Raw genomic sequence first — 25,941 nt, 5'->3', positions numbered from 1 at the left:
CAGAAGCCTGTTGGGGAGGTGAATCATAGAATCATAGAATATCAGGGTTGGAAGGGACCCCAGAAGGTCATCTAGTCCAACCCCCTGCTCAAAGCAGGACCAATTCCCAGTTAAATCATCCCAGCCAGGGCTTTGTCAAGCCTGACCTTAAAAACCTCTAAGGAAGGAGATTCTACCACCTCCCTAGGTAACGCATTCCAGTGTTTCACCACCCTCTTAGTGAAAAAGTTTTTCCTAATATCCAATCTAAACCTCCCCCACTGCAACTTGAGCTGGTGTCAGCCCGCCCCCTCCACTGTCCACTGGGCCCAGATGCTGGGTGCCAAGCAAATCAGAGTTCCCCTTCCCCCCACCTATCACATTTCTGGCTCATTCAGACCCCATCTCCGGCAGCCAGGCCCAGGCGGGGAGCAGAGAGGCTGGGCCACCATCATCTCCCCAGCTGGATTCACTCTCAGACAGCTGCTTTGCTGCAGAGAGGCAGTAACCTGGAGCAGCCACCCTCAGACGGCGTGAGAAGCGGCTCCATCCTGCTCCCTGCCTGGGCCTGGCTGCAGGGGGGAAGAGGTTGAACCCAGAAATGTGCCAGCAGGGAGGTGCACCAGGAGGATAGAGCCCCCCCCCCACCCCATTGGTAATTCTGGTCGGGTGGGGAGAGCACAGAGGTCTCTGGGTTGGGTTCAGGGCGTGGGGTTGCTGGGGAAGGCGCCAGGAGCAGGCTCCCTGGCTCAGAGGCCTCCCACTACAGGTGGGTGGGTACAGGAGCATTGTGAGAAAGCTGCGTAGGAGGCTGCCCAGCTGAGCAAGGGCTGTCAGAGGTTAATGACCTGGCGCCTGGTCACTGGACTTTTGGCGTCAGGTCAGTATCACTGACTGGACACTGTACAAGTCCCCTTTTGACTAGACTTTCCAGGGAAAAACCAGGCACCTGGCAAGCCCAGCTGCAGAGGGGGCGACTGACTGGGCGCCAGGGCCCCGGCACATAGCGGCCAACAATCAAATGCAAGGTGGGAGCTGGGCTGGGCTCGCAGGGAGGCGCCCGCCAGGAGTCTCTCCCCGCCCTGCAGACCCTGGTCCGCTCACGCTGTCGCCGGAGCGGCTACAGCGGGATCCGGCACGGCGCCGTGCGCGGCCCCGCCGCTGCTCCGCGAGCTCGCTGGGTGGGTGACTGGGCGGGTGGTCCGGGGCGCGTCAGCAGCACTTGGGCCGGGGCTCCGCCCAGCAGGAAGCTGTCACCTTTCCCGGCAGGCCTCTTGCGGGGAGAGGCAGGTTACGTGTTTCCGGTGTCTCTCGGAAGTCGTGACTCGCGAGGGGGCTGGGCAGTGCCGGGGGGCGCGCTGGGTGCTGAGGATGGCGGCGTTGTGTGGCCAGGGGCGGCTCGGGTGACCCCCGCGGCGGTTGCGCGGACGGTGGCGGCGGGGCCATGCTGAGCCGCAGCTCGTTCACCAGCCTGGTGGTGGGGGTGTTCGCGGTGTACGTGGCGCACACGTGCTGGGTGATGTACGGGATCGTCTGTACGCGGCCCTGCCCCGCCCCGGGCCCGGCCAAGGAAGAGCGGGCGGGAGGCGCGGCGGGCTGCATCTGGCCCTACCTGGCCCGCCGGCCCAAGCTGCAGGTGAGACGCGCGCTGGGCTCTCCCCCACCTTCCCGTGCCCGAGGGGCGGCCTGCGGCCCCCCGGCCCCTCGCCTGCGGGCGCTGCTTTGCTGGCCGCAGTTGGTTAGCTTCTCCTTGGTCGGCCGGTCTGCGGGCTCCGGCAGGGGTGAGCGCGTTGGCTGTGAGCAGCTTAAGGTCTCTGCCGGCGTGTACTTGACGGGCACTAGCTCTGCAGCAGTTAACGGGGTCGGGCCCTAAGTTCATCAGGCAAGAGCCGTTTTTGTTTGCAGTTTATAATCTGTGCTTCCAACATTGTTGGGGGCGGGGAGAGAAATGGAACGGGGGACGTGGGGAGAGAAATGAGACCAGGGGACAGCAACGTGGTGTAGAAGAGAATAAGCAGCAAGTGGAAGACAAAATATACCCTGGAAACGAGAGCGGCTTAGTAATGAGGCTAATATGTAAGAATGTAAGGGAGATCTTGTGTATTGAAAGAAAATAGATTTATGAAAGAGCAATTGAGGAATAAAATAATATGTAGTTGAAGAGAATGAGTGGTAGTTTGGAGAGAAGAACGAATAAAGAAATTGAGCAGGTGGCCCAGGCAGGCATAATTTCATTAAACTAGAAGAACTTTGTTCCTATATTTTGTATTTCCCCAACATCCTTCCAGTATTGCCAAGGCTAGGAGAAAAGAGAGAGAATGCTCGTAAGTATTTATACAGAATTATCTAGCAAAAAGCATTTACACTTAAATAATAATAGGGTTGTGAAGTTAAGCACTGAGAAGATAGTCATTAATTACGTGATCATACACTTCGTTTTCTTTAGGATCTCTGTGTCACACACTAGATTGTAGGGTTGGTACTCAGTGGCTTAGCTATTCATATGTAGTGTTCAATATTCCCCTCTTTCATGTGGTTTTAGGCCTTTGTTATTACACACAGGTTAAACCTTGAACTGAATACAGAATTATTAATGTACTCATGGGCTTTTCTGTAGTGCTCTGACCATAATGAGTGCTTCACAAACATTAATGAGTTTAGCTTCAGGACATTCTAATGAGGTGGTGGCATAGTAGATTCCTCTTTTTAGCAATCCCTTCGATTGCCAGCAAAAAATGGCCATTCTGTGTTTGCCAGTAAGCGGAAGGCAGTTGGGCAGCCAGGAAAGAAAGCGCTGCAGTGTGCCATCCATGGCTGTATGCCTCCAAACGTGCCTGTGAGCAGAGTAGCAGCAGGGTTGGAAGTTGCAACCTGGATGGTGTGGCTTTTTTAGCAGGCACTGAGGCCCACAGACAGGAGTCCTCTTTCCAGGAGTCCTGGCTGAGCACATCTCAGCACTTCCTTCCCTGGCTGCAGTACCCCAGCAGGACACAAGTGGATAGAGCCCTGCAAATCTGCAGGTATCCACTTTATATATATGCATCCGATGAAGTGAGCTGTAGCTCACGAAAGCTTATGCTCAGGTAAATTGGTTAGTCTCTAAGGTGCCACAAGTACTCTTTTTCACTTTATATCTGTGGACCATTTCTGCGGATGCAGATACAAATTTTGTATCCGTGCAGGACTCTGATGGTAAGAGTGGGCAGTCGCAGATCCTCCCCCTGCCCTGGGCTGAGGGTCTGGGGGGCAGGGACTGGGGCTGGGAGCTGCTTGGGCCCTATGCCCAGGGCAGGTGGAAGGTCCATTGTGGCTCCCCACAGCTGCCCACCTGACTCTGACTGTGGCCAGACTGTGGTTCCAAGCCACCCTCCTCCCTGGCTGAAGCCCGGTCGGGGAGAACCACACTGGCAGCTGTGGGGAGCCTGGGTCCCTCCATGTGCCCTGGGTGGGGGGCTGCTCGGGCAATAATTTTTGCAGATCATGGATCGGATGCGGATACACATTTGTGTATCCACGCAGGGCTCTACAAGTGGAAGTACTGTGCAGCTCCAGCATCTGGGCTGCAACCCCCCCTTCCCACGAATGCTCTGCCCATAGCCTTCCGGCCTGGCCTGCAGCCCCTTAGCCTGTGTAGGCAGGTTTGTGGAGCTGTAGCCTTAGAAGGAAGCATTGGAACATGCAGAGTGCTGACCCCTGGTGGCACATCTTAGTGCTTCCTTTCCCAGGTGCAGCCACGCAAACCTGCCTGCAGCTGGGGTCTTTCTTCCAAACTGCGTTCTTAATAAGTAGCATGCCTGGTGCCAGGATCCAAATCCCATTAGCCTTAAAATCAGTAGGAAAACACTTATGTCAGTGGGAAGTTGTTAATGTCTTTGTTGCTATTAAGCAGAATGTACTCTCTCTATTGTGCTGATGTACAGAGACATTAGGGACAAAATTGTCAGAAGTACAGTAGAACCCCATTTAACCAAGCCTCCATTTCCAGCTCTCTATATTAGCTGAGCCACCAGCCACCCGGCAGTGATAGCAGCTGGGTCCCCTGCTGTTAGTGAGAGCCCTATCACCTGGGGCTGACAGCTGGAGTTCCGCTGCCCATTCTCTGGTTTATCTGGATTTTTGGGTATCTGATCTGGCCCAATTACATTGTATAATTGGGATTCCACTGTATCAACTAATTTGGAGTTCCTCATCTGAGACATCAAGGTCTTGATTTTTCAGAGTAATTAATATTTTTGATTGTACTTCGTATGTTCAAAGCACCATTCCAGTTGACTTGTTTTGCAACTGTGAGTGCTCAGCACTTCTGCAAATCTGTATGATTCAAGTTGCTAATTAGCTAAATTTGGTTAAATAACTTGCCTTTTATTGCATAGGAGTTGTATAGCAGAGGAAGGTATAGAATCCAGCTGTCTCAATCATGAGACCCTCCTTTATTGTCTGTTCTTCTTTCAAGTTCTTTAACAAATAGATTCAAAGATGCCAGGGCCAGAAAGAACTATCGTGATGATCTATTCTGACATGTATAGCACATGCCATGAACTTCCCTAAAATAATTCCCAGAGCATAGCTTTTAGAAAAACATCCAATTTTGATTTTAAAATTGTCAGTGATAGAGACTCTCTGACTATCTTTGGTAAATTGTTCCAATGGTTAGTTACTCTCACCATTAAAAATGTACACCTTATTTCGAGTCTGAATTTGTTTAGCTTTCAGTGAAACAGAGGCTGTACAGATGTGCGGAGATGAAGGAAGAAGGAGGCACGCCTCAGGGCCCTAATTCACCCCGGGCTGTTGGCTACTTCCCACCACCCAACACAGATGTAATGAGGTTAAGTGGTGTCCATATAAAATAAGCAAGAACTACTAATTATTCCTCAAGAAAGGCTTTTAATAATTTTTGAACAGCATAAACAAAACAGAAAATGGAAAACCAAAGACCAGCACTGAATAAGAATTACTCTACATATGCTGGTCCTGGCAAGTCATCATAAAAACCCCGAAGACAAGCATAAGTAAGGCTCTTATTCACCAGCTTTATAGTCCTGGTGACAAACTATTTCAAAGGCAACATAAAGCTGATGAACGACCGCACCACATGCATCCGCTTGGACTACTTAAAAGACAAGCACAAATACATGCAAAGCTATTATGCATCAGCTACCTACTATTGACTTTATACTATGGTATCGATATGGCTATGATCAATTCGGTTCAAGCGACCAGACTTACCCTGCATTCGTCTGAAAAATACGTTACCTTTCAGTCGGCCGCTTTCCGCACTGGCCAAGTACAGACAGTCGAGAAGTGCACGTCTCTTCGGTTCAGGGGGTGTGGGTCAGGTATGACTGAAAACACACACACACACACTCCCGTGCCTTCATCCTTTTTATTTGGTCTGATAGCCATGTTTTAGAACAGACCAACCAATCAGGGTGGGCCACTTTGTTTATATGGTTGCCCTAATTGTATAATCAATGCGTATTTAATTTTTATGTCCAATTGTTAGTTTTTCGTATAATTGAGGCCTATTTATTTTCAGTAGCCTTGATTCAAGGCTACTGAAAATAATCAAGATCTTGATTGTGGGTAATTTGGGGTTGATAAGTACACAGGAGTCAGCAGATATTGCTATCTGGTAGCAGTGTGTCCTGACCACAAGCCACAAGCTTAAGCTTTATTTTTGTAAGGCTTACATTTTGAAGTATACGGAAGTTTGGGGCCTAACATTTGCAATTTTTTTATTTTGTTCAAGCTTGACAAGACAGTTGTTCAATTTATTCACATCCCCCCGAGGCCTAAACTTCTGGCTTTGGAACAATAACATTCACTTCTGTATACTCCGTTATAACGGGACAGATAGCGAATATAAGCAAATATTAAGGCTCCAGCAATAAGTATGGTAAGACAGACTACCAATCCCAGAAGAATATGTGGGTCTGGGAATGTTAGGTCCAGGACTTAGACTGAGGAATGTAATAGTATGATTGAGCCTTAGAGGCACTTCCAAATCATTAGTATATATGCATAATATGGATATGGCACAGATATTTGTAGTGTATGTAAGCATATATGTATAGTATGTATGTATACATATAACAGCACTTTATATTCAAGCATAACAATTTTTTTTCAATTTGTTGTTGTAGTGTGGTCCTTGTGGTACTGCAGATAGCAACCCACTTTTATTAGGGCAATTACAGTAACATTTATATCATTAGTATTAGTAGGCTGAGTGTTTTGAAATACTGAAATAGGGATTGTGATAATGTGTTCCACAGTGCTATGTATATGAGAAGTAAAACAAAAATTTGGAGTAGTGGCAACAGTACTGTCCATTTATGTTACTGATTACCCTTACTGCTGGTTGTCATCCTTTGGTAAGCTTCACTGTGCAGGAAATAGGAACTGCTAGCTTCTTTGTTCCATGGATTGCATTGCCCTGTGATACACCAGTAGTTGCCATCGATCCAGTTGTTTTTATGGATGTTATTTTTCACAAAAACTACTGAATGGACAGTAACCAATTTCTCAAATATTGCTGTGTCAGGATTAGTATTGGTACCCAGACACTGAACAAAATTGATAGGGCAGACACTGAACATGTTGTTTTGAATAACATGTGCCTTAGTTAGGATGCAGTGTTAGTAACCCAAATTATGAACGGTACTAACTAGGAATTTGTTTACCCAATTTGTAGTTGCTGTGTAACTTAATTTCTTTACTAATTTGTTTTTTTCCTTGCCTTTATGTTGTTTGCTGCCATTTATTTGTTGCTGATTCAACAGTTGAGCAAGGTTATGCACCTTGTAAATGTTGTACAGCAATAATATAGTAGTACAGCAATAATACAGTTGTTTTTACAGAATAACCAAGTTGAAATTAAATGACAATTTATCCTGGTTCAGCTAGTGGTTTTTAGCTGATTGTTAACTTAATTGTCCATATATAGTAGATAGAGGTGTATTTGACCAGTCTTTTATTTATAAAGCACTTCATTTTTCTTTTTTTGATGGTTGGGGATTTCTTCACTGTATACTGATACCATCTGGTGGTATTTTTGTGGTGTGATATCTTCTGGTGTCTTTAGTCTGTGGGATGCAACTTAAATAGCTAGTTAGTTAACATAATAAAGGTTGTTTTTTCTTTTTGTTGTTTTTTACACTTTTTTTAGTAACCCAAATTTAATACACAGATTAATGTGTTTACAATGTATTAGGGACCAAGTCTTTTATAACACAGGCTATTCTTTTTGCAATTGTATAGACATTCATTATCATTTGAGGTGCATTACTAATATTTATACTAAATGTAATTCTTAACGGCTAAAATAAATGCTCACAAACTTCCATGTGAAGGTGTATTGCTTTCCCTTGCTGAACATTTTGTTTCAGCAAAAGAGTCAATAACATAATTTTAACAAGCCTTTTAGAGTTAATTTTCTTGTGATACCAACTTCACTCTTGTTAACTGTTTAGAAGCACAAACTTTAACAACTATTGCTTCCCATTAACATAACATAACAACAAAAGAAAAGCTTATAAAATTAAACCAACTATAAAATTAAACCAAACTAAATTTTAAATATAGGTCAATGCAAATACTTTGAGGGTATTAAACTTTTATGATGCTTTGTTATGTTTGGGAGTCAAAGGTAAAAACCTGTTGAAATTATTTGGTTAACTTGATCCATAAATTGTTATTTTAAAACATTTTTGCTATCACATTCTTATAACTATGTTCAAAAGTGCAAATAAGTTTATAAAAAGTCCACACAAGAAATTGACATTTTGTTAGTGTTATTTTTACCTTAATGTTGAGGTTTCCCCTTAAATATTTTCTTTGAATAACAAATTTTAAAAAAATTAAAAAACAAAGCAAAAACTGTGGTTGATAAGAGAATTCTTTTGTTTGCAATTGCATTATTTGTTGAGACAGAAATATATGTACATATAGTTGTAACTGAAACCTTTTTGAACTTTGCACAAAAAATTGGTGCTAATAATGCTATGATTATACCCCAACCATGATCTTAAAATAGTGTGTACCACATATACATATATTTTTAAAAGGGTATAAAATTGACTTTTGTTGCAACAAAATAAAAATAATAAAAAATAGTCACGTGATATACAACATACAACACACATGACACACAGGACAAACTTACAATTAAAACAAATGGTACCAGAATTCTATTTATAACTATACAAAATAAGGCAAACAAAAATACAAAATAAACAAAAGGCTTAAACATCTAAATAAGCAAGTTATTACCTTGTTGTTTAAAACTTTTAATAAAAATTTATAAAAAATCATATTATTACTTGCAAACTTTGCTGTATTAATTTAGTAACTTAAGACATTTTTTATTACTTCATATTTAACATTATTTTAAAACTTTGCTATATGGAAATAAGAAAAGTGTGCATTTTTGCATTTGGCAACCATATGTTTAAGAAAATTAGGAATAATTCCAGCTGTTGCATTCCTGAAGGGTTAAAATGATTGATGTACTGGATTTATGTAAAGTTTTTACTTTGTTTTCTCTTTTTGTTTTGTTTTCAATTGCTTTTTCCTTTGGCTGTCTCTTTTTGTTTTAAAAGTTAAAATCTATAGTTTTTACAGAAACCTCCAAAGTGAGGAGAGGCGGGGGATGTGGGGGGGGGGGTGAAGAGCAACCTAGGAAGGTAGCGAGATGAAAGTACAGGCAGCAGCAGTGAGTTTAGCGAACTGAGAAAGCATATAAAGGACAAAACTTAAACAGTATGTAAAAATATTTTAGAAAGAAGGTTATATTTTTAGATCTGAGTGCAGAGTGTGGTTCCGTGGGTCAAAATAGTTGGGAACCTGCGTGGTTGGGAACTGCACCCCTGGTTTTTATCCTGTCTTTGAGAGGAGAGTGGAGGTAGTTACATGCTCTCGTAAAACCTGAATGTTCCCCCAGTGTCTGTTGCTTTTGTGTGCATGCCAAATGGATGGCAGGAGTGCTCTTTTTTGCTGTAGTTAACTGTTTTGGGGCAACTCCATATCTTAATGCATCAATTTTAGGTGTTAACCCACTTAATTTTGGTTTTTTACTTTGAAATTCTTTTTTATTCACTTCCCTGGGATTGAGTCGCAGCTCCTGTCTCCTAATGTGCTCTGTGAACTGTTCCATTTTTTCCTTCATTTGATTTACCAATTCAGTGAAAGTATTGTGTGCTACTTTTTCCATTTGTGCACTTACTTGTTCCATTCTGACAGGCACCAATCTAGGTCTCAGTTTAAGTTTAACAAGAACCTGGCTTTTATTATATGGTGGTGGTTGCAATGCAGCGGACTCAGTTTCATCTTTTAATTTTGCTAGGGCCACCTTTTTCCATTTCTGTCCCCATTTTTCAGGCACAGGGTAGCTACCTGAAGCCTGCTGTTTACCAAAAATATTTATAATAGTGGATGGCACGTGTATTTTTTGTAGGTTCCTTGCAGCTGGTTTCAATGTTTTATTCTGTTCTTGTGATGGCTGTCTTTGGGCTGCTTGCCATCCTGCAAGGTGGGTGGGAGCATTCCAGGGCTGTGTAGCTTCTTTTGATTTTTTTTGTAACTCCTTCCTTGTTACTGTTACTTGTCCTACCAATTTTGAGGCATGTTGTCTTAACCATTTAGCGGCCATGGTTATAGTTTGCAATACTTTACATTTTAAGGAAGATAACAAATCACTCCAACAGCAAACAAAAAACAAAGGCAAGAAAAAATCCAGGTGGAAATTAATTCTGGATCGGACCATAAACTCATTTAGCTAATCATCAAATACCATGGGGGGAAGTAAAACCATACAGTCGTGGACCTGCCACAGAACTTAATACCTGGGGAGAATTGTAAATTCACAGTGACAAGATAAACCCCAGCATAAGACAATTTTTATAACTTATGCTGACACTGACATTATCACTGTAGATCAAAGGGATGGCACAATGGCATAAAAGGTGAACTATGTCGCAGAGTCTTTAGAGGCTTACGGGTCTCAGGGCAGACGGGTTAAGTGTCTGTCTGCGTCCCCTCATCCCGGATTTTACAATCCCACTTCTAACACCCTGCAGAGATGAAGGAAGAAGGAGGCATGCTTCGGGGACCTAATTCACCCCGGGATGTATGCTACTTCCCACCACCCAACACAGATGTAATGAGGTTAAGTGGTGTCCATATAAAATAAGCAAGAACTACTATTTAATTTTTATGTCCAATTGTTAGTTGTTCGTATAATTGAGGCCTATTTATTTTCAGTAGCCAATTAGATCTTGATTGTGGTAATTTGGGGTTAATAAGTACACAGGAGTCAGCAGATATTGCTATCTGGTAGCAGTGCGTCCTGACCACAAGCGTAAGCTTTATTTTTGCAAGGCTTACATTTTGAAGTATATAGAAGTTTGAGGCCCAACGTTTGCAATTTTTTTATTTCGTTCAAGCTTGACAAGACCGTTGTTCAATTTATTCACAAGATGATAACTTCATTTGCTACAAAGCCCTCATTCATTCCTTGAGCATAGTCCAACCTGTGTACAGAATGAGAAAAGGGTTCTGGGGAGTCAGTGTGGCCTTATGCTTAGAGCACTGGACTTGTATTCAGGAAACCCATGTTCTCTTTCTCTCTCTGCACTTGGCTTGTTGGGTGACCTTGGACAAGTCACTTCAGCTCTCTGTGGCTCAGTTTCCCCCTCAGTAAATATGGATAATGTTACTGGCATCCTTTGTAAAGTGCTTTGAAAGCTATTGATGAAAAGTAATATATTAGAGCTGGGTATTAGTCTTATTCTTCTATAGAAAGAGTAGCATGTGATCATGTGATTTAAGATTGTATCATAGTGCATACACAAGCACAGGGGGACTGAATTAAAGATGCACAGGCAACATTAATTCTGGCATTTCTTAAATTTAGTGTGTTTAATTTTGCAACCTTCTTTTTCTTTAAATGTGTTTTGTTGTTTCCCAATTTTTTAAAAAAGCAATCTAGGAAAAAAAAATCAGATGGAACCATGGAGCCCAGAAGGGTTGGAACCTTTAGATCTACAGCACAGACCTCTAACACTTGATTAATGGAGTAACTGTTAGCTGTAGTAGGCTCTATATTTCACCTGTAGCAGCAGTAAGTGGTGCACAGCCTGATAATTCACCTGATTTAATGTGAAATGCCTTTCAATTTGGGGGAGAAGGCATCTGTCTGGTCTTCCCAGAGGACTGCCCCTCGGCCTGTGGTTTTCAAACTGCGGGTCGCAACCCAGTACTTGGTCGTGAAATGTAAGGCACTGGGTCGTGGCAGCTCTGGTCAGCTCCGCCAAAAGGGCCGTTAAAAGTCCATTTCCGGTGCTGGCCGGCTAAGGCAGGCTAGTCTCTACCTGTTCTGACACCATGCTGCGCCCCGGAAGTTTCCATTGGCTGTTTCTGGGGTGCGGTCTGCGATGCCAGGACAGACAGGAAGACTGCCTTAGCACCGCCACTGACCAGGAGTCGCCTGAGGTAAGCCCGTGCCCAAATCCCCTGCCCCAGCCCTGAACCCCCACAAACCTAGAGCCCTGCACCCCAAACCCCTCATCCACACCCCAGAGCCTGCACTCCCAGCCCAGAGCCCTGACCCCAAAACACAGAGCCCCTTCCTGCACTCCAGACCCCTCATCCCTGGCCCCACCCCATAGCCTGCACTCCCAGCTCAGAGCCCTGACCCCCTCCTGCATCCCAAACCCCTGCTCCAGCCTTGAGCCCCTCAAGAGCCCCTCCTACACTGAAACCCCTCATCCCCAGCTCCTCTGTGTTGTGGGTTTCTTCAACTGGGTCTCCAGAAAAAAAGTTTGAAAACAACTGCCCTAGGCCCTATGCATCGGTCCATCTTAGCAGTTTTTCTTGCTAATAGGATCCCTCTAAAAGGTGACAGTATTTGTTTTTGTCACCTTAAAAAAAAAAAAACTTCCAAAGAGTTGTTGATGTTTTATTGTATGGTATGTATTCAATTTCTAGCCTCTCTTCCCCACAGATATTTTGCTGGTATTCTTGTATTATTCCTGAAATGATCAGTGGTGGTCAAGTCATATGTATTTTTATTTGGAAATGTTTTATAATTTATTTTTCTCAGTGGATCAGGTCTCTTCCCTTCTTTATTTTCCTGTGATGATGATTATGCCACCTGATATGGGCGAACTTAGGACAGCTTTGTTAGAGAGATGGAACATGCCCTTACTAGCATGGAACAAACAGTTCTTTGTCCATGCACTGATTGTTTTATCCTTTTTATTTCAGTTAAGTGTATACACTACCACACGGTCAAACATTGGTGCTGAGAATAATATAGATCTGATATTGAATGTGGAGGATTTTGATATTGAGTCCAGATTTGAAAGGTAAAGTATTATTATTATGAAGTTCTTTAGCATTCCTACAAAATTATTGTATCTAATAGGTATGTGATGCATGTTAGTGCCAGTAAATTAAGGTAGATCTACCATACAACACAGTGTTTTCACTCTGTTTGGATTTTCCACTATCAAAGCTAAGGCAGTGTACAACATATAGAAATTCAAGCTTTATTTAAAAGAAAATAATAGTAAATAAAAGTTTTAATTTTAAGTCTGTCAAAATGTCAGGCCTTATTGCAAATTTAGTCTAAAGTTGAGAATGAAGTGCTGCTGTACTGGAAATACATGTACTTCAAACAATGTTGTATCAATGGCAGTTTGAAACTCATCTTGTTTTTGACTGTATATTAGTTTTTCATTTTTATAATACCGTAATATTTTATAATCTCTTGACATCTCCAATTCATTTAAAAATAAAGGGAAACAAAGAAATATAATCCACTCTGGCCCCACTGATGGGCTTCATGTATTGGTTTTATTTATTTTGCCTTTATTACAGTCTGGGAACCTTGTAGCCTAGTCCCCTGCTCTGGACCTCAAGTTTTACCAACTTTAATGTCTCTTTAACTATACTGTGCAGATTCAGTGGTCTATAATGTACCAAATGTTTAAGGTACTTGGATAGTTTGGATTGTGCTGCCAGTATTTAAAACAACTGTTTCCAGCAACTTAAGTAAATATTTTACAAGATGCCTTAAAGTATAGCTCTGCTCTGAATAGTGACTAAAATTGAAATGCAAATCCAGGTATGTCCTTCGATAACTTCTGTATCATATCTGTTCAGTTTACATGTCAGGTGACTTTGCAATAGCTGGTGTTTCAAACTTTGCCTAGAATCTGAAAGTCAAGCTATGTTTTTAGCTTGCACATCACCAACTTACTTTTCCATGTCTGTGTTAGCTCTGCATTTCTAACAGAGTAATATAAACTAATTCTTTGTTGCTGAAGTACAGGTAAGACTCTGTATACTTATGAGGGAACGTCAATGAACTAGGAAGATGTCTTTTTTATTCCAGAGCAGAATCACGCTTTTATGACTTAAAATGTTATGAATTTTTTATATTTAAATTTTCTAGAACTATGTGTAATATTCCACTTCAAATCATTAGTTTAAAAGAACCTATTTCACTTTTTAATTAAAAAAAACAAAACAAAAAAACTGCAAACACCCTACCATTTTGCAGGCTGTCTATATCAGATTCTGCTAGGTTTTCAATTTTTTTTCTTGTAACTCCGCTAATTGGAAAGCCTATCTCTCTGGTCATATTATGCTTCAGCTCAGATGGGTAGTAAATATGTTTCCTTTACTGTGGTGTAACTTGGTTCTGTGGTCCATAGAAGTGTTCAGTGCAGAGCTAGTCTCCGGTAGAATTAACAGAAATACAGCTGGGACTATGTAATCCAAGATAAAGCAAGAATAGCTTTTCTGCATTTAAACACACTGATATTACTATTACTCTGAGTTGAAAGCTTCATTGTCTGACACTGACAAAGTTACAGAAATATTTAAAATTCGTTCTCGGGGAATCTGAAGAAGTGAGATAGAATAGCTTGACAATACATTGAATTGTTTAGAACTTCAAATTAGTTCGTAATTCGCTGTCACTTTTTATAATGATTATGTTGTGTGGCACTTTAAGCCATACAACTTCAGTAGTAATTGGGAGTAATTTTATAGCAAAATTTTATAGCTTGTCAAAGAAAAGAAAAATTAAGCATTCACAGCTCATACAAAATGAAAACGTGCTTTTTCTTGCTACGCTCTTTCCAGAGTTCTGTGTTTGTAATTTACCATGGTTGAAGAGGAATTTCATTGTCACTAAGTACTTGCCAACAGATAAGTTAGTGATTTAAACTGAATACATTTTGCTGAAGATTTGTTTGTTACATGATGATGAAATTCATTTTTTTTGGTTCACCCTTTCTAAATACTTTTTTAAAGCAAGTTCTAATATAGCATTTAAAAGTTACAAGAACTCTGTATTTATAATTGACATCACTATGCTATTTTATAATTTGTATTTTGTATTTTAGAACAGTCAATGTATCTGTACCAAAGAAAACTCGAAATAATGGCACACTCTATGCATACATATTTCTTCATCATGCTGGCATTTTACCTTGGCACGATGGCAAACAGGTGCATATAGTAAGTCCTCTGACAACATACATGGTCCCTAAACCAGAAGAAGTTAATCTTATCACTGGAGAATCCACCACCCAGGTAGGCTTTTTTCCTTGATGGTAAAAAGGCATACAAAGAGTATGTGAAAACATCTTTCTTATCATGTCAAGATAGACATAAAGTAGGTTTCTTAAACGAAAAAAAACTAAATAAAATATCAAATGACTTTTTAAAATAGTAAGGGCAGGTGCGGGGTAACATGTATGAACTAGAAAATATTATTTAGGTCAGTCAGAGAGGAGTGGGCAGAAGAAGGAGGGCTGATCAGAGCAGAAGGGACTCAAAAGGGCGGAGGATGGATCTAGTTGACATCAGCAATACAGGTAACACCTTTGGACATTGTTAATCAGCTTGACGACTGGGGGAATGGGGTGTCACAAAAAGCAATTAGGGATTGTAAGACTTTGAAAATTTTATTACAGTCTAAAAGCAAAGAAAATCTCGCTCCCTCACTCCTCACACACCTTTACCTTTCAAGATCAAGTATTTTTTGAAAGATTGAGAGTGTTCAAATTGTATAGGCTTATTCTTAAAATTGGATTTTTTTACTTTTGTAGTAAATGTAAGGGGGTGATTGTGCAAATTTGATTGTGAATAAGGGGTCGCCAATGTGAAAAGTTTGAGAAACTCTGCCATAGGATGAGAGTTCTCAACTTGGTTGCAAATAGATTCGTGGTGATTGTAAATGCCTTTCCTTTTTTCCTTTCTCTGTGAACGGGGACAGGGGAATCCTGAAACTGTTTACCGTAACATGAGGTCACGGTATAGATACGGTTAAGAACCACTGCTTTAGCAGAAGGAACTGGAACAGAGGAGCAGAACTTTGCTGATCCTCTTTTTGAATGTCAGTGCTCTGATTAGAAATGTGTGGGGAGTGGAGAGATTAGGCCTGGGTGTTTTCAGCTACAGTCAAGTAGTTCAAAGGCAGTTATTTTTGCCAGAAAGCAAGTAACACAGTTGAATTTTCAAACTAAGCCAAAGTAAGCTGTATAGCAATACTTACTGTAAATTTAACAGCTGTTTCTGTATATCACATCTGATTTTAAGAGGGATACCGAAATTTGCATCGGCAAATGAGTTTAATCTACTATTATACTTTGTAGTAGATTCAAAAGTTTGACACTTAGCTTAATCCTGATTTAAAATTCAAATCATGTTTACTGATCATATAAAGTTTTGAATAGTTTGCAGGCTGGAAAGAGCCTTTTAATCTTAAATCAAACTGAACTGAAATGTTATAGAGGCACTTACAAGATCTGTAAGGAAGAGTCTCAGAAAGCTAGGTTTATTACTATGCTTGCTGGCAGAACCATGAATGAGTTGGTGTAAATGAGATTTGTGAAGTGTTGGAAATATCATTCTCTTTAATGTGGAAGACTTGGAATCTGGTACAGTGGGAGACATCACATAGGAACTAAAAATACCTTCAGAAGTTGTGGGGATTAAGGCTGAATTCATCAAATTAGAACTGGCTGGCCTGATTGTAGATGGTTTTAGCAGTGAATATGGGCTGTTCTAATTGCGTACAGGGTTACTTTAGGCAAGATACTCCCCATGTTGTTGTTGTGAACCTTGCCAGCTATAACCAAGGAGAACGTCACTGTAATTTTGAAAAATATTTTCAAATTTTACTGGGTAAATCCATAAAACAAGTTCTTACTGATACCTTCAAGCTATTTGGACATATGTACCATATGAGAGGGAGCCTGCCTTAACCCAGCTGCACTGCCAACCGGACTTCTAATGGCCCGGTTGGCGGTGCTGACTAGAGCTGCCAGGGTCCCTTTTTGACCAGGTATTCCAGTCAAAAACCGGATGCCTGGCAATCCTAGCCAGCTCCTGCATGGGTAGCTTCTCTGGCGTGGCTGTACTATCCCCAGCCCTGGCCACTGGGGTGGGCACCAGGCTCACCAGCAGCTGTCCCTGGTTGAGTAATGTGTGCAAGCAGCTCGCACACCTCCGGGCAAGAGATGCAGAGCGCTGCATGGAAGGGACTCCTGTCCAAGAGCGTGCAAGCCAGTTGCACACAGTAGTGCAACAGGGAACAGCTGCTGGTTAGCCTTGTGGCCGCCCTAGAGAGCAGAGCTATGGGCAGTACAGCCACGCTCAAGGAGCTGCTGGTGTGGGATGCTGGTTCCTGGGAGCAGCAACCTGTGATGCTGATGCTTTCACTACCATGATTCCCAGTAGAGCCCTGCAGCTCCGCGGATACCGGTTTATAGCTACTCTTCGCCCCCTCCCCTGCCCACCGCTAGCACCACTTTGCCCCGTCCCCCAGTGGTGGCCCTCTGCCGCTCGCACTGGAGAGGCATGAGTGGCCGGTGGGGAGGGACTTCAGGGAAGAGGCAGAGTGAGGGCAGTGCCTCAGGGGAAGAGGAACAGTGCAGATGGGGCCACGGCCCAAGCACCCTTTCAGCGGCAGTGCTGTAAAGGTGGCAGGCCAGCACGCCCCCAAAGGGAGGAGTGCAATATCCTGTTTGGGGAGGCTTAGCCTCCCCTGGCCTATTATACCTGCCGTCCATGTTCAACCGCCTGAGTTATTGTTCTTAAGGAAAAAGGACAGGCATATTTTGTGGGTACAGTGTGTTTCATGATGGACTTAAAATGCACTTGTGATTGAAGTCCTTTTTGAACAGGGAGTCTTTGCAAAAGCTAAAATATACCATACTGAAACTTACAGCATGAAAGACAATCCTGGCCATTATGTTAAAAAAAACAAACAAACAAAAAACCCCTACACTTGGCGATGGTGTGTTTGAACTTCTGGGTCAGGCCAGAAAGCAATACATCTTTTAAGGATGTATTGATTTTGGTGGGAATTTGTTTTGACCTGTAGCATTGCATTAGCAGCCATGTGAATTTTGCACAATGAACTTCATCTAAGCAATTCCACACGTGTAGCAAAGCAAAATCCAGAACTTGATTCAGATGTTAGTGACCTAGCCAAAGTGTAGACTCTTTCCAGCTCCGTTAGTCTGCTGTTCACGGGCTTGAAAGTGGGCCAAGAAGAAAACAAATCGTAGCAAGTATTCCACAACAAAAAAAGAAAGCATTAATGGAGGAAGGACTGAGAGTCTTGCATAATGATCCAAAGCAAAACGAGTGGAATGGCAACTGTATCTCTTTAATTTACTTGAGAGAATGAAAAATCAGCCGGAATATTGGTTATCTTTTTTGTGGGGAGCGGGGGACACACACACCCAGTTCTGAAGTCTTAGTTGCTTGTTAACAAGTGATCAGATTTTTTTCTTTCCTAATGGAAGCTGAGATCTTTTTACAAATATCACATGAATGTGGTGTTGAGACAGCACAAACTCAGTGCAAGTAGTGTTACCCCCACGATCCTTATATAGAGCAAGCAGATGTCAGTGTTCTGGCTGTTTCAAATGGGGCATGGAGAGTAATCAGAAAGTCAGTTTTTTTAATTAACTTTTTTCTGAACTGGCTTCAAATTTTTAAAAGTTTATCTTGAATCAGAGTTGTACAGTATTTCCTCTTTTCTAAGCATATATGTTTTTCAGTTTTAGTTTCAAATAGCAATAGGCACAGGATTCATTCCAGCACAGTTAGAAAAATATTGATATGATGTCTGGTCCAAGCTGAACTAATGCTAATTTTCCACATGTTCATGTTTCTGGTGTAGCTAATTGTAATCCAGGGTTCAAGTGACTTTTATTGTTTTTTTTTTTCCTAAAATTTGCATTTAATGTGTACAGCATTATTCTTATTTCCTTTTTATTTAAAAGCAAATAGAAGCAGAAAAGAAACAGACCAATGCCTTAGATGAACCTGTCTCACACTGGAGGTCAAGGTTGACTCTAAATGTTATGGTGGAAGATTTTGTTTTTGATGGATCCTCTCTCCCTGCTGATGTTCACCGATACATGAAGATGTAAGTTTACAAAGATTTTGTTTTGTTAGACTTAGAGATATTCAGTTTATAGGACTAATTTCTCCTTTTAAATAACCTCTGAGTGAAACATTAAAGTTGTATAGTTTAAAATCACAGAACTCATTGTTGGGAAATGGATATTTTAACATCAGACTTAAACTTCAGCAATCACAATGAGCAATATTTAAATATTTAAATAGTAGTAGCCCTTACACTTTGACCCAAGATTGCACCACATCTTAATTTTGGCCCCCTTGTGCTTATGTATGATATATTCTTTAATTGCATGATCACATCCTGTTTCCATAGAAACATATCTCATTCAGTGCAAAGATTAAACAATTGTGATGGTTTTCAGGGGTTTCACCTCCAGCAAGAGAGAGTCTTGTGTACGGTGGTGGGCTGTCATTGCCGGACCACCACCAGCCTTTCAGCCACTCAAGCACGCTCCTGTGAGCTATGCTAACAATACATGCACTCCAATACCTCAGTCCCTTTGAACAGCTCCAGCCTCAAGACTGGCTACTCACAGAAATCCCAAATCCTCTGCTCCCAAAGGTGTAGTGTATCCCAGTTTTCCTTTAAATCACTGCTCCTGTAAAATCACATAGGACTCATGAACAATTAAATAAACCTTCTGTTGTTTGATTATAAGAAAGAAAAGAATTTCTATTTGTTTCCATCACCTTCTCATTTCTAGTAGTTACAATATAAAACAAAATCATAAAAGGGGGTCAATGTTTATTAATAGTTTCCTTTCCTATCTAATAAAGTAGGTCCCTCCACCCCACTGCACAATTCAGTCTATTGCAGTGGTGGCTGGCTTCACAGGAGCCAGGGTCCAATTTTTCATGAGAACATCCCTGCTCTCAAGATGTCTCCTCAGTGAATGGAGACACAGTGCTTCCCCCCCTCCCCCCCACTCTCTGTTATTCTGAAGCAATCTCTTGTATTTATTCATAGGTAGTGTGATTCCCTGACTGTTGTAATGTTCCTTTTTTATCTCCAAGTGATTTTGATTGTTTGCATTTGTCTCGGATAGTTTTCTATTGAAAGTCTTGGATGGAGCAAGGCTAGACCATTGATCCTTGTATCTCATCACCAGCTAAGCAGGACAGAGTGACTGTGAATTCCCTCCTGTTTGAATGGGCCATCACCAAGAAATGTCCCCTGGTGACTCACTTCCATTCAGAGTCCATAAAGCATAATTTTAACATAATTATACTATTCCTTATTTGTTACCCGTATGTACATATTGCAATGATTATAAATCTGTGCAAGTTATGAGCTTTCTGTAGCTTTCTTATATGCTGTTCTTCATGGATAAATATCTTGCAAGACCTGTATAGTGTAGTGAGTTAGTCAAGTTTTAGTCAGTTGTTTGTCACTAGGTTTTTGTGTCAGAACAATACACAGGGCATGAGTCAGGAATGTTAGCATGTGATTGTATAGTTAAAATTGGATCATAATTTCTACAACGGGGCAGAATTAAGGTTGCACAGAAACCATTTGGCATTTAATGCCCTGAAAGGTTAACATTATCAATCTAATTCTTTACTTATACAGCTCCTCTCAAAACAAAATATTCATAATTTTAAAAAATAAAATGTCTCATATGGTAGATTTTTGCATGCTCAGGCATTTTCTCTGCACCTTTGTGCGACATCTGTTTTGAGATGGGAAGATAATAAATGAGTGTTCCTTAAATGTGCTGTTGATTTATGATTGTAACATGCTGCTGGGGATATCCAGAGCTGTGAGCACTATATAAACTCTCTGCCTCAGGAAGAGTTAGCTTTGCTAGCAACAAGACTGGTCAGCTGCCTGCCACAGTAATCCGTCTTCCTCACCAGAAAACTTCTTAAGGCTCTCCCATCCCAAACCATCGGGTTGCCAGGTGTCTGGTTTTTGACTGGACTGTCCAGTCAGATGTACTGACCTGACATCAAGTCTGGTTACTATGTGTGGGTGGGGGTGAGGTGGTGCGTCATCAACCTGGGCCAGCCCCTGCTCAGCTGGGGCCACCTCCTGTCTGCATCTTGTGAACAGGCAGGCAGCAGGCTCCACATCAAACTGCAGCTCCAGCCCCACAGCAGAGGGAGGTGGAGAGGGTCAAGTGACAAGGAAGGGGGAGGAGGAGAGGAGCGAGTGGGGGATAAGGCCTCGAGGGAAAAGGCAGGGCAGGGATGGTACCCTTGGGGGAAGAAGTGGAGCGGGCGGGGAGGCCTCAGGGGGAAGAGGTGGGGCAGAGAGGTCTGGTTTTCAAAAATTAGAAGGTAGCAATCTGTGCGCTCCAGCCCCCAGTCTCCTGAGAGATGTTTCTCTGCAGTGCACAGCTGCTACCATGGTGCATTCACAGAGGGTAATTAAAATTTGCTGCTCTGTTGGTCAGTACATCAGAGCTTATTAATTTAGTTAAATACACCCTTCACTTCAAACAGATCACTAATTGGTTTATACTAAAAGTAAAACAAGTTTATTAACACGGGCATAGATCGGGTGTTACTAAGTAAAAGGGATAAAGGTAGAAATGGTTACAAGAAAATAAAAGTGGAAACGCACATCTAAAAGTCTAAAACTTAGTCTAGCAAGATAGTCTTTGTCCCAGGTAGTTTCTTTTACCCACAGTCTCCTTTCCAGCTTTTTTTATTGGTAGTCGTGGCCAGGACCCATCACAGAGATCAAATTGCTTGGTTTCTTTGTCTCCTAAGGTGAAAGATTAAGATGGAGGTTCTTTCTGTTCCTTATATCCCTAAAGGGATTGCCTTGATCTTACAAGTCAGAAAGGCTTCCTGGAAATTGTTTCGTGTCTCTCTCTAGGGTTCAGGAGCCATGCTAATTCTCTGTCTTTTGAGTTAAGGGCCAGGTTAACCCTCCTGGTTTAGCTTGATGGCTTTATTTATTGCTAATATGTAAATTGAGGTAAACCCACATTCCTTTGTCTGAGCCAGACCGGTTTATCGCCTTTACCTAAGCTCAGCTGGTCTGACATTAAACAAGTTTCTGTAACATTGTACAGAGAATTCCTATCTTCACATACAATGTTAACACATGCATTTTACAATAATATTAGTACCCAGCCTTCATATGGTACTTCAGAAAGCATATTTTGTACAAATATTGCAATAATGTGTTGGTGTGAATGCAGGGATGCTTGGGTCACAATGATGCATTATAATTTCAGTTATTTTTAGTAAGATTATATTCAGAAACAAATACCCTGTGGTCTTTGTGACTGCCGTTGTGCACTGAGCTGTGGTTTTGCACCAGAATATCTTTAAAATTGTCCCTACCATCAGTGTGAGAATAATCTGAAGTGCTGCATAAAATTGTTTCCTATTGAAAAAAGTGCCATTGAGGCTGTGTCACCAATTGAAAGGTGGAAGATGTTTTATTATGGCTATTTCCTCAGATAGTTCAGTTTCAGTCTGGTGGGAGGGAAACAATGATCTGGAGTCAACTGTCTCTTCTAGAAGAAGGCAACTATGTCCTTGGTCTTACAGATGCTTAAAATCTACATAAATTACAAGTGCAGGATAGTTCTTCGTTGGGTATCAGCAGCATCCATTCAATGTACTAAAGAGTCAAGATGGTCTTGGGGTTAGGTCAATAGATGGGGACTCCAGAGTTTTAGATTCTATTCCCAACTCTGCCTTTGGCTTCCTGTGTGACTGGGGTACGTCACTTGGGCCTGGTTCTGTCACTCATACTTTGAATAGTGCTCTATTCCGCAAGTACTCCCATTGTGTTCAGTGTAGCTGTATTTACTCTGGCAAAGTTTGGACAGGCATGGGTCCACTACTACAATTCTACTGGCAATGGTGGAAGCTGTAGTCTTGACATGGTACTGGGTTTTTTACCACCATGTCATCTAGACCTTCTCTGTTTAGATGACCATGTAGTAAATAGGCCTGTGCCTTGTGTATGGTTTGTCTCCCACTATTACTTATGCCAGTGGAGCTGCCCCAGTGACTAATTATACATGCAATTTTTCCTAGTGTTTAGAAGGCATAGGGACTTCACCAATATTTGTGATTTATAGTGTAGTTGTAGCTGTGTTGGTCCCAGGATATTAGAGAGACAAGGTAAGCAATAGCTTTTATTGGACCCACTTCTGTTGTTGAAAAAGACAAGGTTTTGAGCTACACAGAGCTCTTATTTTGACCTGAAGAAGACCTCTGTGTAGCTCAAAACTTTCTCTCTTACCAATAGAAAGTCCAGTAAAAGGTATTACCTCATCCACCTTTTCTCTCTGTTAAAGGTATTCAAATTCTGTGGTGAGGAGTGCTGTGAAAAACTATGAAACCAGTGCAATTAGACAAACTTATTTTTTTACAATCAAGTACATTTCAAATATGGGTAATCCCCAGTCTCTTATTACTGGGATGCAGTTTCTTGTCTTCACCAGACATTGTAATGTCTGGTGATCACTTCTGCATGCTGTAGTTACCTCACTACCAATTTCAAATGTTAGTTTTACCCACCTTTTGTTTCTTTCGTTCTCTATCCTTTATATAGCATATGTATCTTGAACTCTTCACTTATCCTGTCTTTCTGTATTGCTAACCTTGAAGTTGAAACTACAAAAAGTGAACTGAAAAGGATGAATTCTCATTTGCACCAAATATACTACTCTGATAGGGCAAAGGGGTCCAGTATGGAAATTTTCATGACACACATTAAAGTTAAATATGTGTGAAACTATATATAATTGATTCCAGAAATTTATCTTTTTTGTGCACTAATATGATTAGAAAATTTTTTTTTGTGGACTAATGTAATCATAAAATCCATGTTTGAACATCATAGGGTTCAGTTGGGGAAGACTGTGCATTACCTTCCAATATTATTTATTGATCAGCTAAGCAACAGAGTGAAAGATTTAATGGTGAGTAACAACATGCCTTTTCACTAAATTTTGAACTACAGTTTTATGGAAATCTCTGGTACTGCTGTAATTGTTTGTTCTTGTTTCCATTACAGCAGCCCACCTCACAGAAATTCACAGTGGACACAGCTAATATGTTGCTAATCTAATATTCAGATTGGATTTTGATTAAATGCCCAAAAAGTTCATTAATGCAGAATTAAGGGTGTTCTTTCAGAATGTGGTAATTGGCTAAACCAGAAAAACTCCGAGTTAAGATACACACTGGTTACCAGGCTGGCTGCATCTCCTGCTTTGAGCAGGGGGTTGGACTAGATGACCTCCTGAGGTCTCTTCCAACCCTAATCTTCTATGATTCCTGGTCTCTTTGAGCACCTTCAGTAGGTCTCAAGCCTGTAGCTGGTGCCTCTGATTTAGGGTGGAATTACATGACCCTTCCATTCTCAGACCAGGCCCTTCGTTGCAGTCACCTGGTACTAACCACGGTTACCTTAGTAGGTCTAATTTAGGGTATGTCTACACTACGAAATTAGGTCGAATTTATAGAAGTCAGTTTTGTAGAAAGCATTTTCATACAGTTGATTGTGTGTGTTCCCACACAAATGCTCTAAGTGCACGTAGTCGGCGGAGTGTGTCCACGGTACTGAGGCAACTTGCAACTTCCGGAGCGTTGCACTGTGGATGGCTATCCCACAGTTACCGCAGTCTCCGCCGTCCATTTGAATTCTGGGTACAAATCCCATTGCCTGATGGGGCTAAAACATTGTCGCGGGTGGTTCTGGGTACATATTGTCAGGCCCCCGTTCCCTCCCTCACTCCCTCCCTCCGTGAAAGCAAGGGCAGGCAATCGTTTTGCACCTTTTTTCTTGAGTTACCTGTGCAGCCGCCATACCATGGCAAGCATGGAGCCCGCTCAGCTTACCGTCACCGTATGTCTCCTGAGTGCTGGCAGACCTGGTACTGCATTGCTACACAGCAGCAGTTAATTGCCTTTTGGCAGCAGACAGTGCAATATGACCGGTAGCCGTCATCGACGTAGTCCTGGGTGCTCTTTTAATTGGGCGCCTGGGCAAACATGGGAGTGACTCAGCCAGGTCATTTCTCTCTTAAGTTTCATCTCGTGGCGATTCAGTCCTACCGGCAGTGCACTGTCTTTTAATCTCCAGCCAGCAGAAGACGATGGCTAGTCGTCATAATGCACTGTCTTCTGCTGAGCACCCAGGAGATGATGATGGCTAGCGGTCGTACTGCACAGTCTGCTGCCAGCAAGATGTATAAAGATAGATGAAGTGGCTCAAAACAAGAAATAGACCAGATTTGTTTTGTATTCATTTTCTCCTCCCTCTCTCCTTCCCTCTGTGAAATAAATGGCTTGCTAAACCCAGTTTTGAGTTCTATCCTTGAGGTTTTGAATTCTATCCTTGAGGGGGCCATTCAGTTTCTCGCAAAGGCACCCCCTTTGTTGTTTTTAATTCCCTGTAAGCCAACCCTGTAAGCCATGTCGTCAGTCGTCCCTCCCTCCGTCAGGGCAACGGCAGACAATCGTTCCGCACCTTTTTTCTGTGCAGACGCCATACCACGGCAAGTATGAAGCCCGCTCAGATCACTTTGGCAATTAGGAGCACATTAAACACCACACGCATTATCCAGCAGTATATGCAGCACCAGAACCTGGCAAAGCGATACCGGGCGAGGAGGCAACGTCAACGCGGTCACGTGAGTGATCAGTACATGGACACAGACATCTCTCAAAGCATGGGCCTGGCAATGTGGGCATCATGGTGCTAATGGGGCAGGTTCATGCCGTGGAACACCGATTCTGAGCCCAGGAAACGAGCACAGACTGGTGGGACCGCATAGTGTTGCAGGTCTGGGACGATTCCCAGTGGCTGCGAAACTTTCACATGCGTAAGGGCACTTTCATGGAACTTTGTGACTTGCTTTCCCCTGCCCTGAAGCACAAGAATACCAAGATGAGAGCAGCCCTCACAGTTGAGAAGCTAGTGGCAATAGCCCTGTGAAAGCTTGCGACGCCAGACAGCTACCGGACAGTCGGGAATCAATTTGGAGTGGGCAAATCTATTGTGGGGGTTGCTGTGATGCACGTAGCCAACGCAATCAAAGATCTGCTGATATCAAGGGTAGTGACTCTGGGAAATGTGCAGGTCATAGTGGATGGCTTTGCTGCAATGGGATTCCCTAACTGTGGTGGGGCGATAGACAGAACCCATATCCCTACCTTGGCACCGGAGCACCAAGCCGGCGAGTACATAAACCGCAAGGGGTACTTTTCAATGGTGCTACAAGCACTGGTGGATCACAAGGGATGTTTCACCAACATCAGCTGGTGGGAAAGGTACATGATGCTCGCATCTTCAGGAACTCTGGTCTGTTTCAAAAGCTGCAAGAAGGGACTTTATTCCCAGACCAGAAAATGACTGTTGGGGATGTTGAAATGCCTATAGTTATCCTTGGGGACGCAGCCTACCCCTTAATGCCATGACTCATGAAGCCATACATAGGCAGCCTGGACAGTAGTCAGGAGTTGTTCAACTATAGGCTGGGCAAGAGCAGAATGGTGGTAGAATGTGCATTTGGATGTTTAAAAGTGCGC

At 42.3% G+C, this 25,941-nt stretch overlaps 1 protein-coding gene across 9 annotated transcripts in view; it reads left to right on the top strand.

Moving 5' to 3' along the window:
• Window positions 1-1,269: 1,269 nt before the first annotated feature.
• Window positions 1,270-25,941, top strand: part of CLPTM1L (CLPTM1 like) — a 116,908-nt gene continuing 92,236 nt past the window's right edge. For 8 of the 9 annotated variants that reach the window (XR_012157395.1, XR_012157396.1, XR_012157394.1 and 5 more), the window contains exons 1-5: window positions 1,271-1,615; window positions 12,247-12,347; window positions 14,397-14,586; window positions 18,294-18,439; window positions 23,249-23,327. Coding sequence is in view for 6 of the 9 variants with exons in the window: in XM_073332452.1 (XP_073188553.1) it covers window positions 1,424-1,615; window positions 12,247-12,347; window positions 14,397-14,586; window positions 18,294-18,439; window positions 23,249-23,327 (708 nt within the window). In the remaining 3 variants the exon portion in view is untranslated. Of the gene's footprint in view, window positions 1,616-12,246; window positions 12,348-14,396; window positions 14,587-18,293; window positions 18,440-23,248; window positions 23,328-25,941 lie in introns of all 9 variants that reach the window. The other variant, XM_073332453.1, reaches the window with a different exon arrangement.

This window comes from Lepidochelys kempii, chromosome 2 (genome assembly GCF_965140265.1).
Source record: "Lepidochelys kempii isolate rLepKem1 chromosome 2, rLepKem1.hap2, whole genome shotgun sequence".
Taxonomy (NCBI): domain Eukaryota; kingdom Metazoa; phylum Chordata; order Testudines; family Cheloniidae; genus Lepidochelys; species Lepidochelys kempii.
The sequence above is the reverse complement of the archived record's forward strand: the minus strand, read 5'-3'. Positions and strand labels throughout refer to the sequence as shown.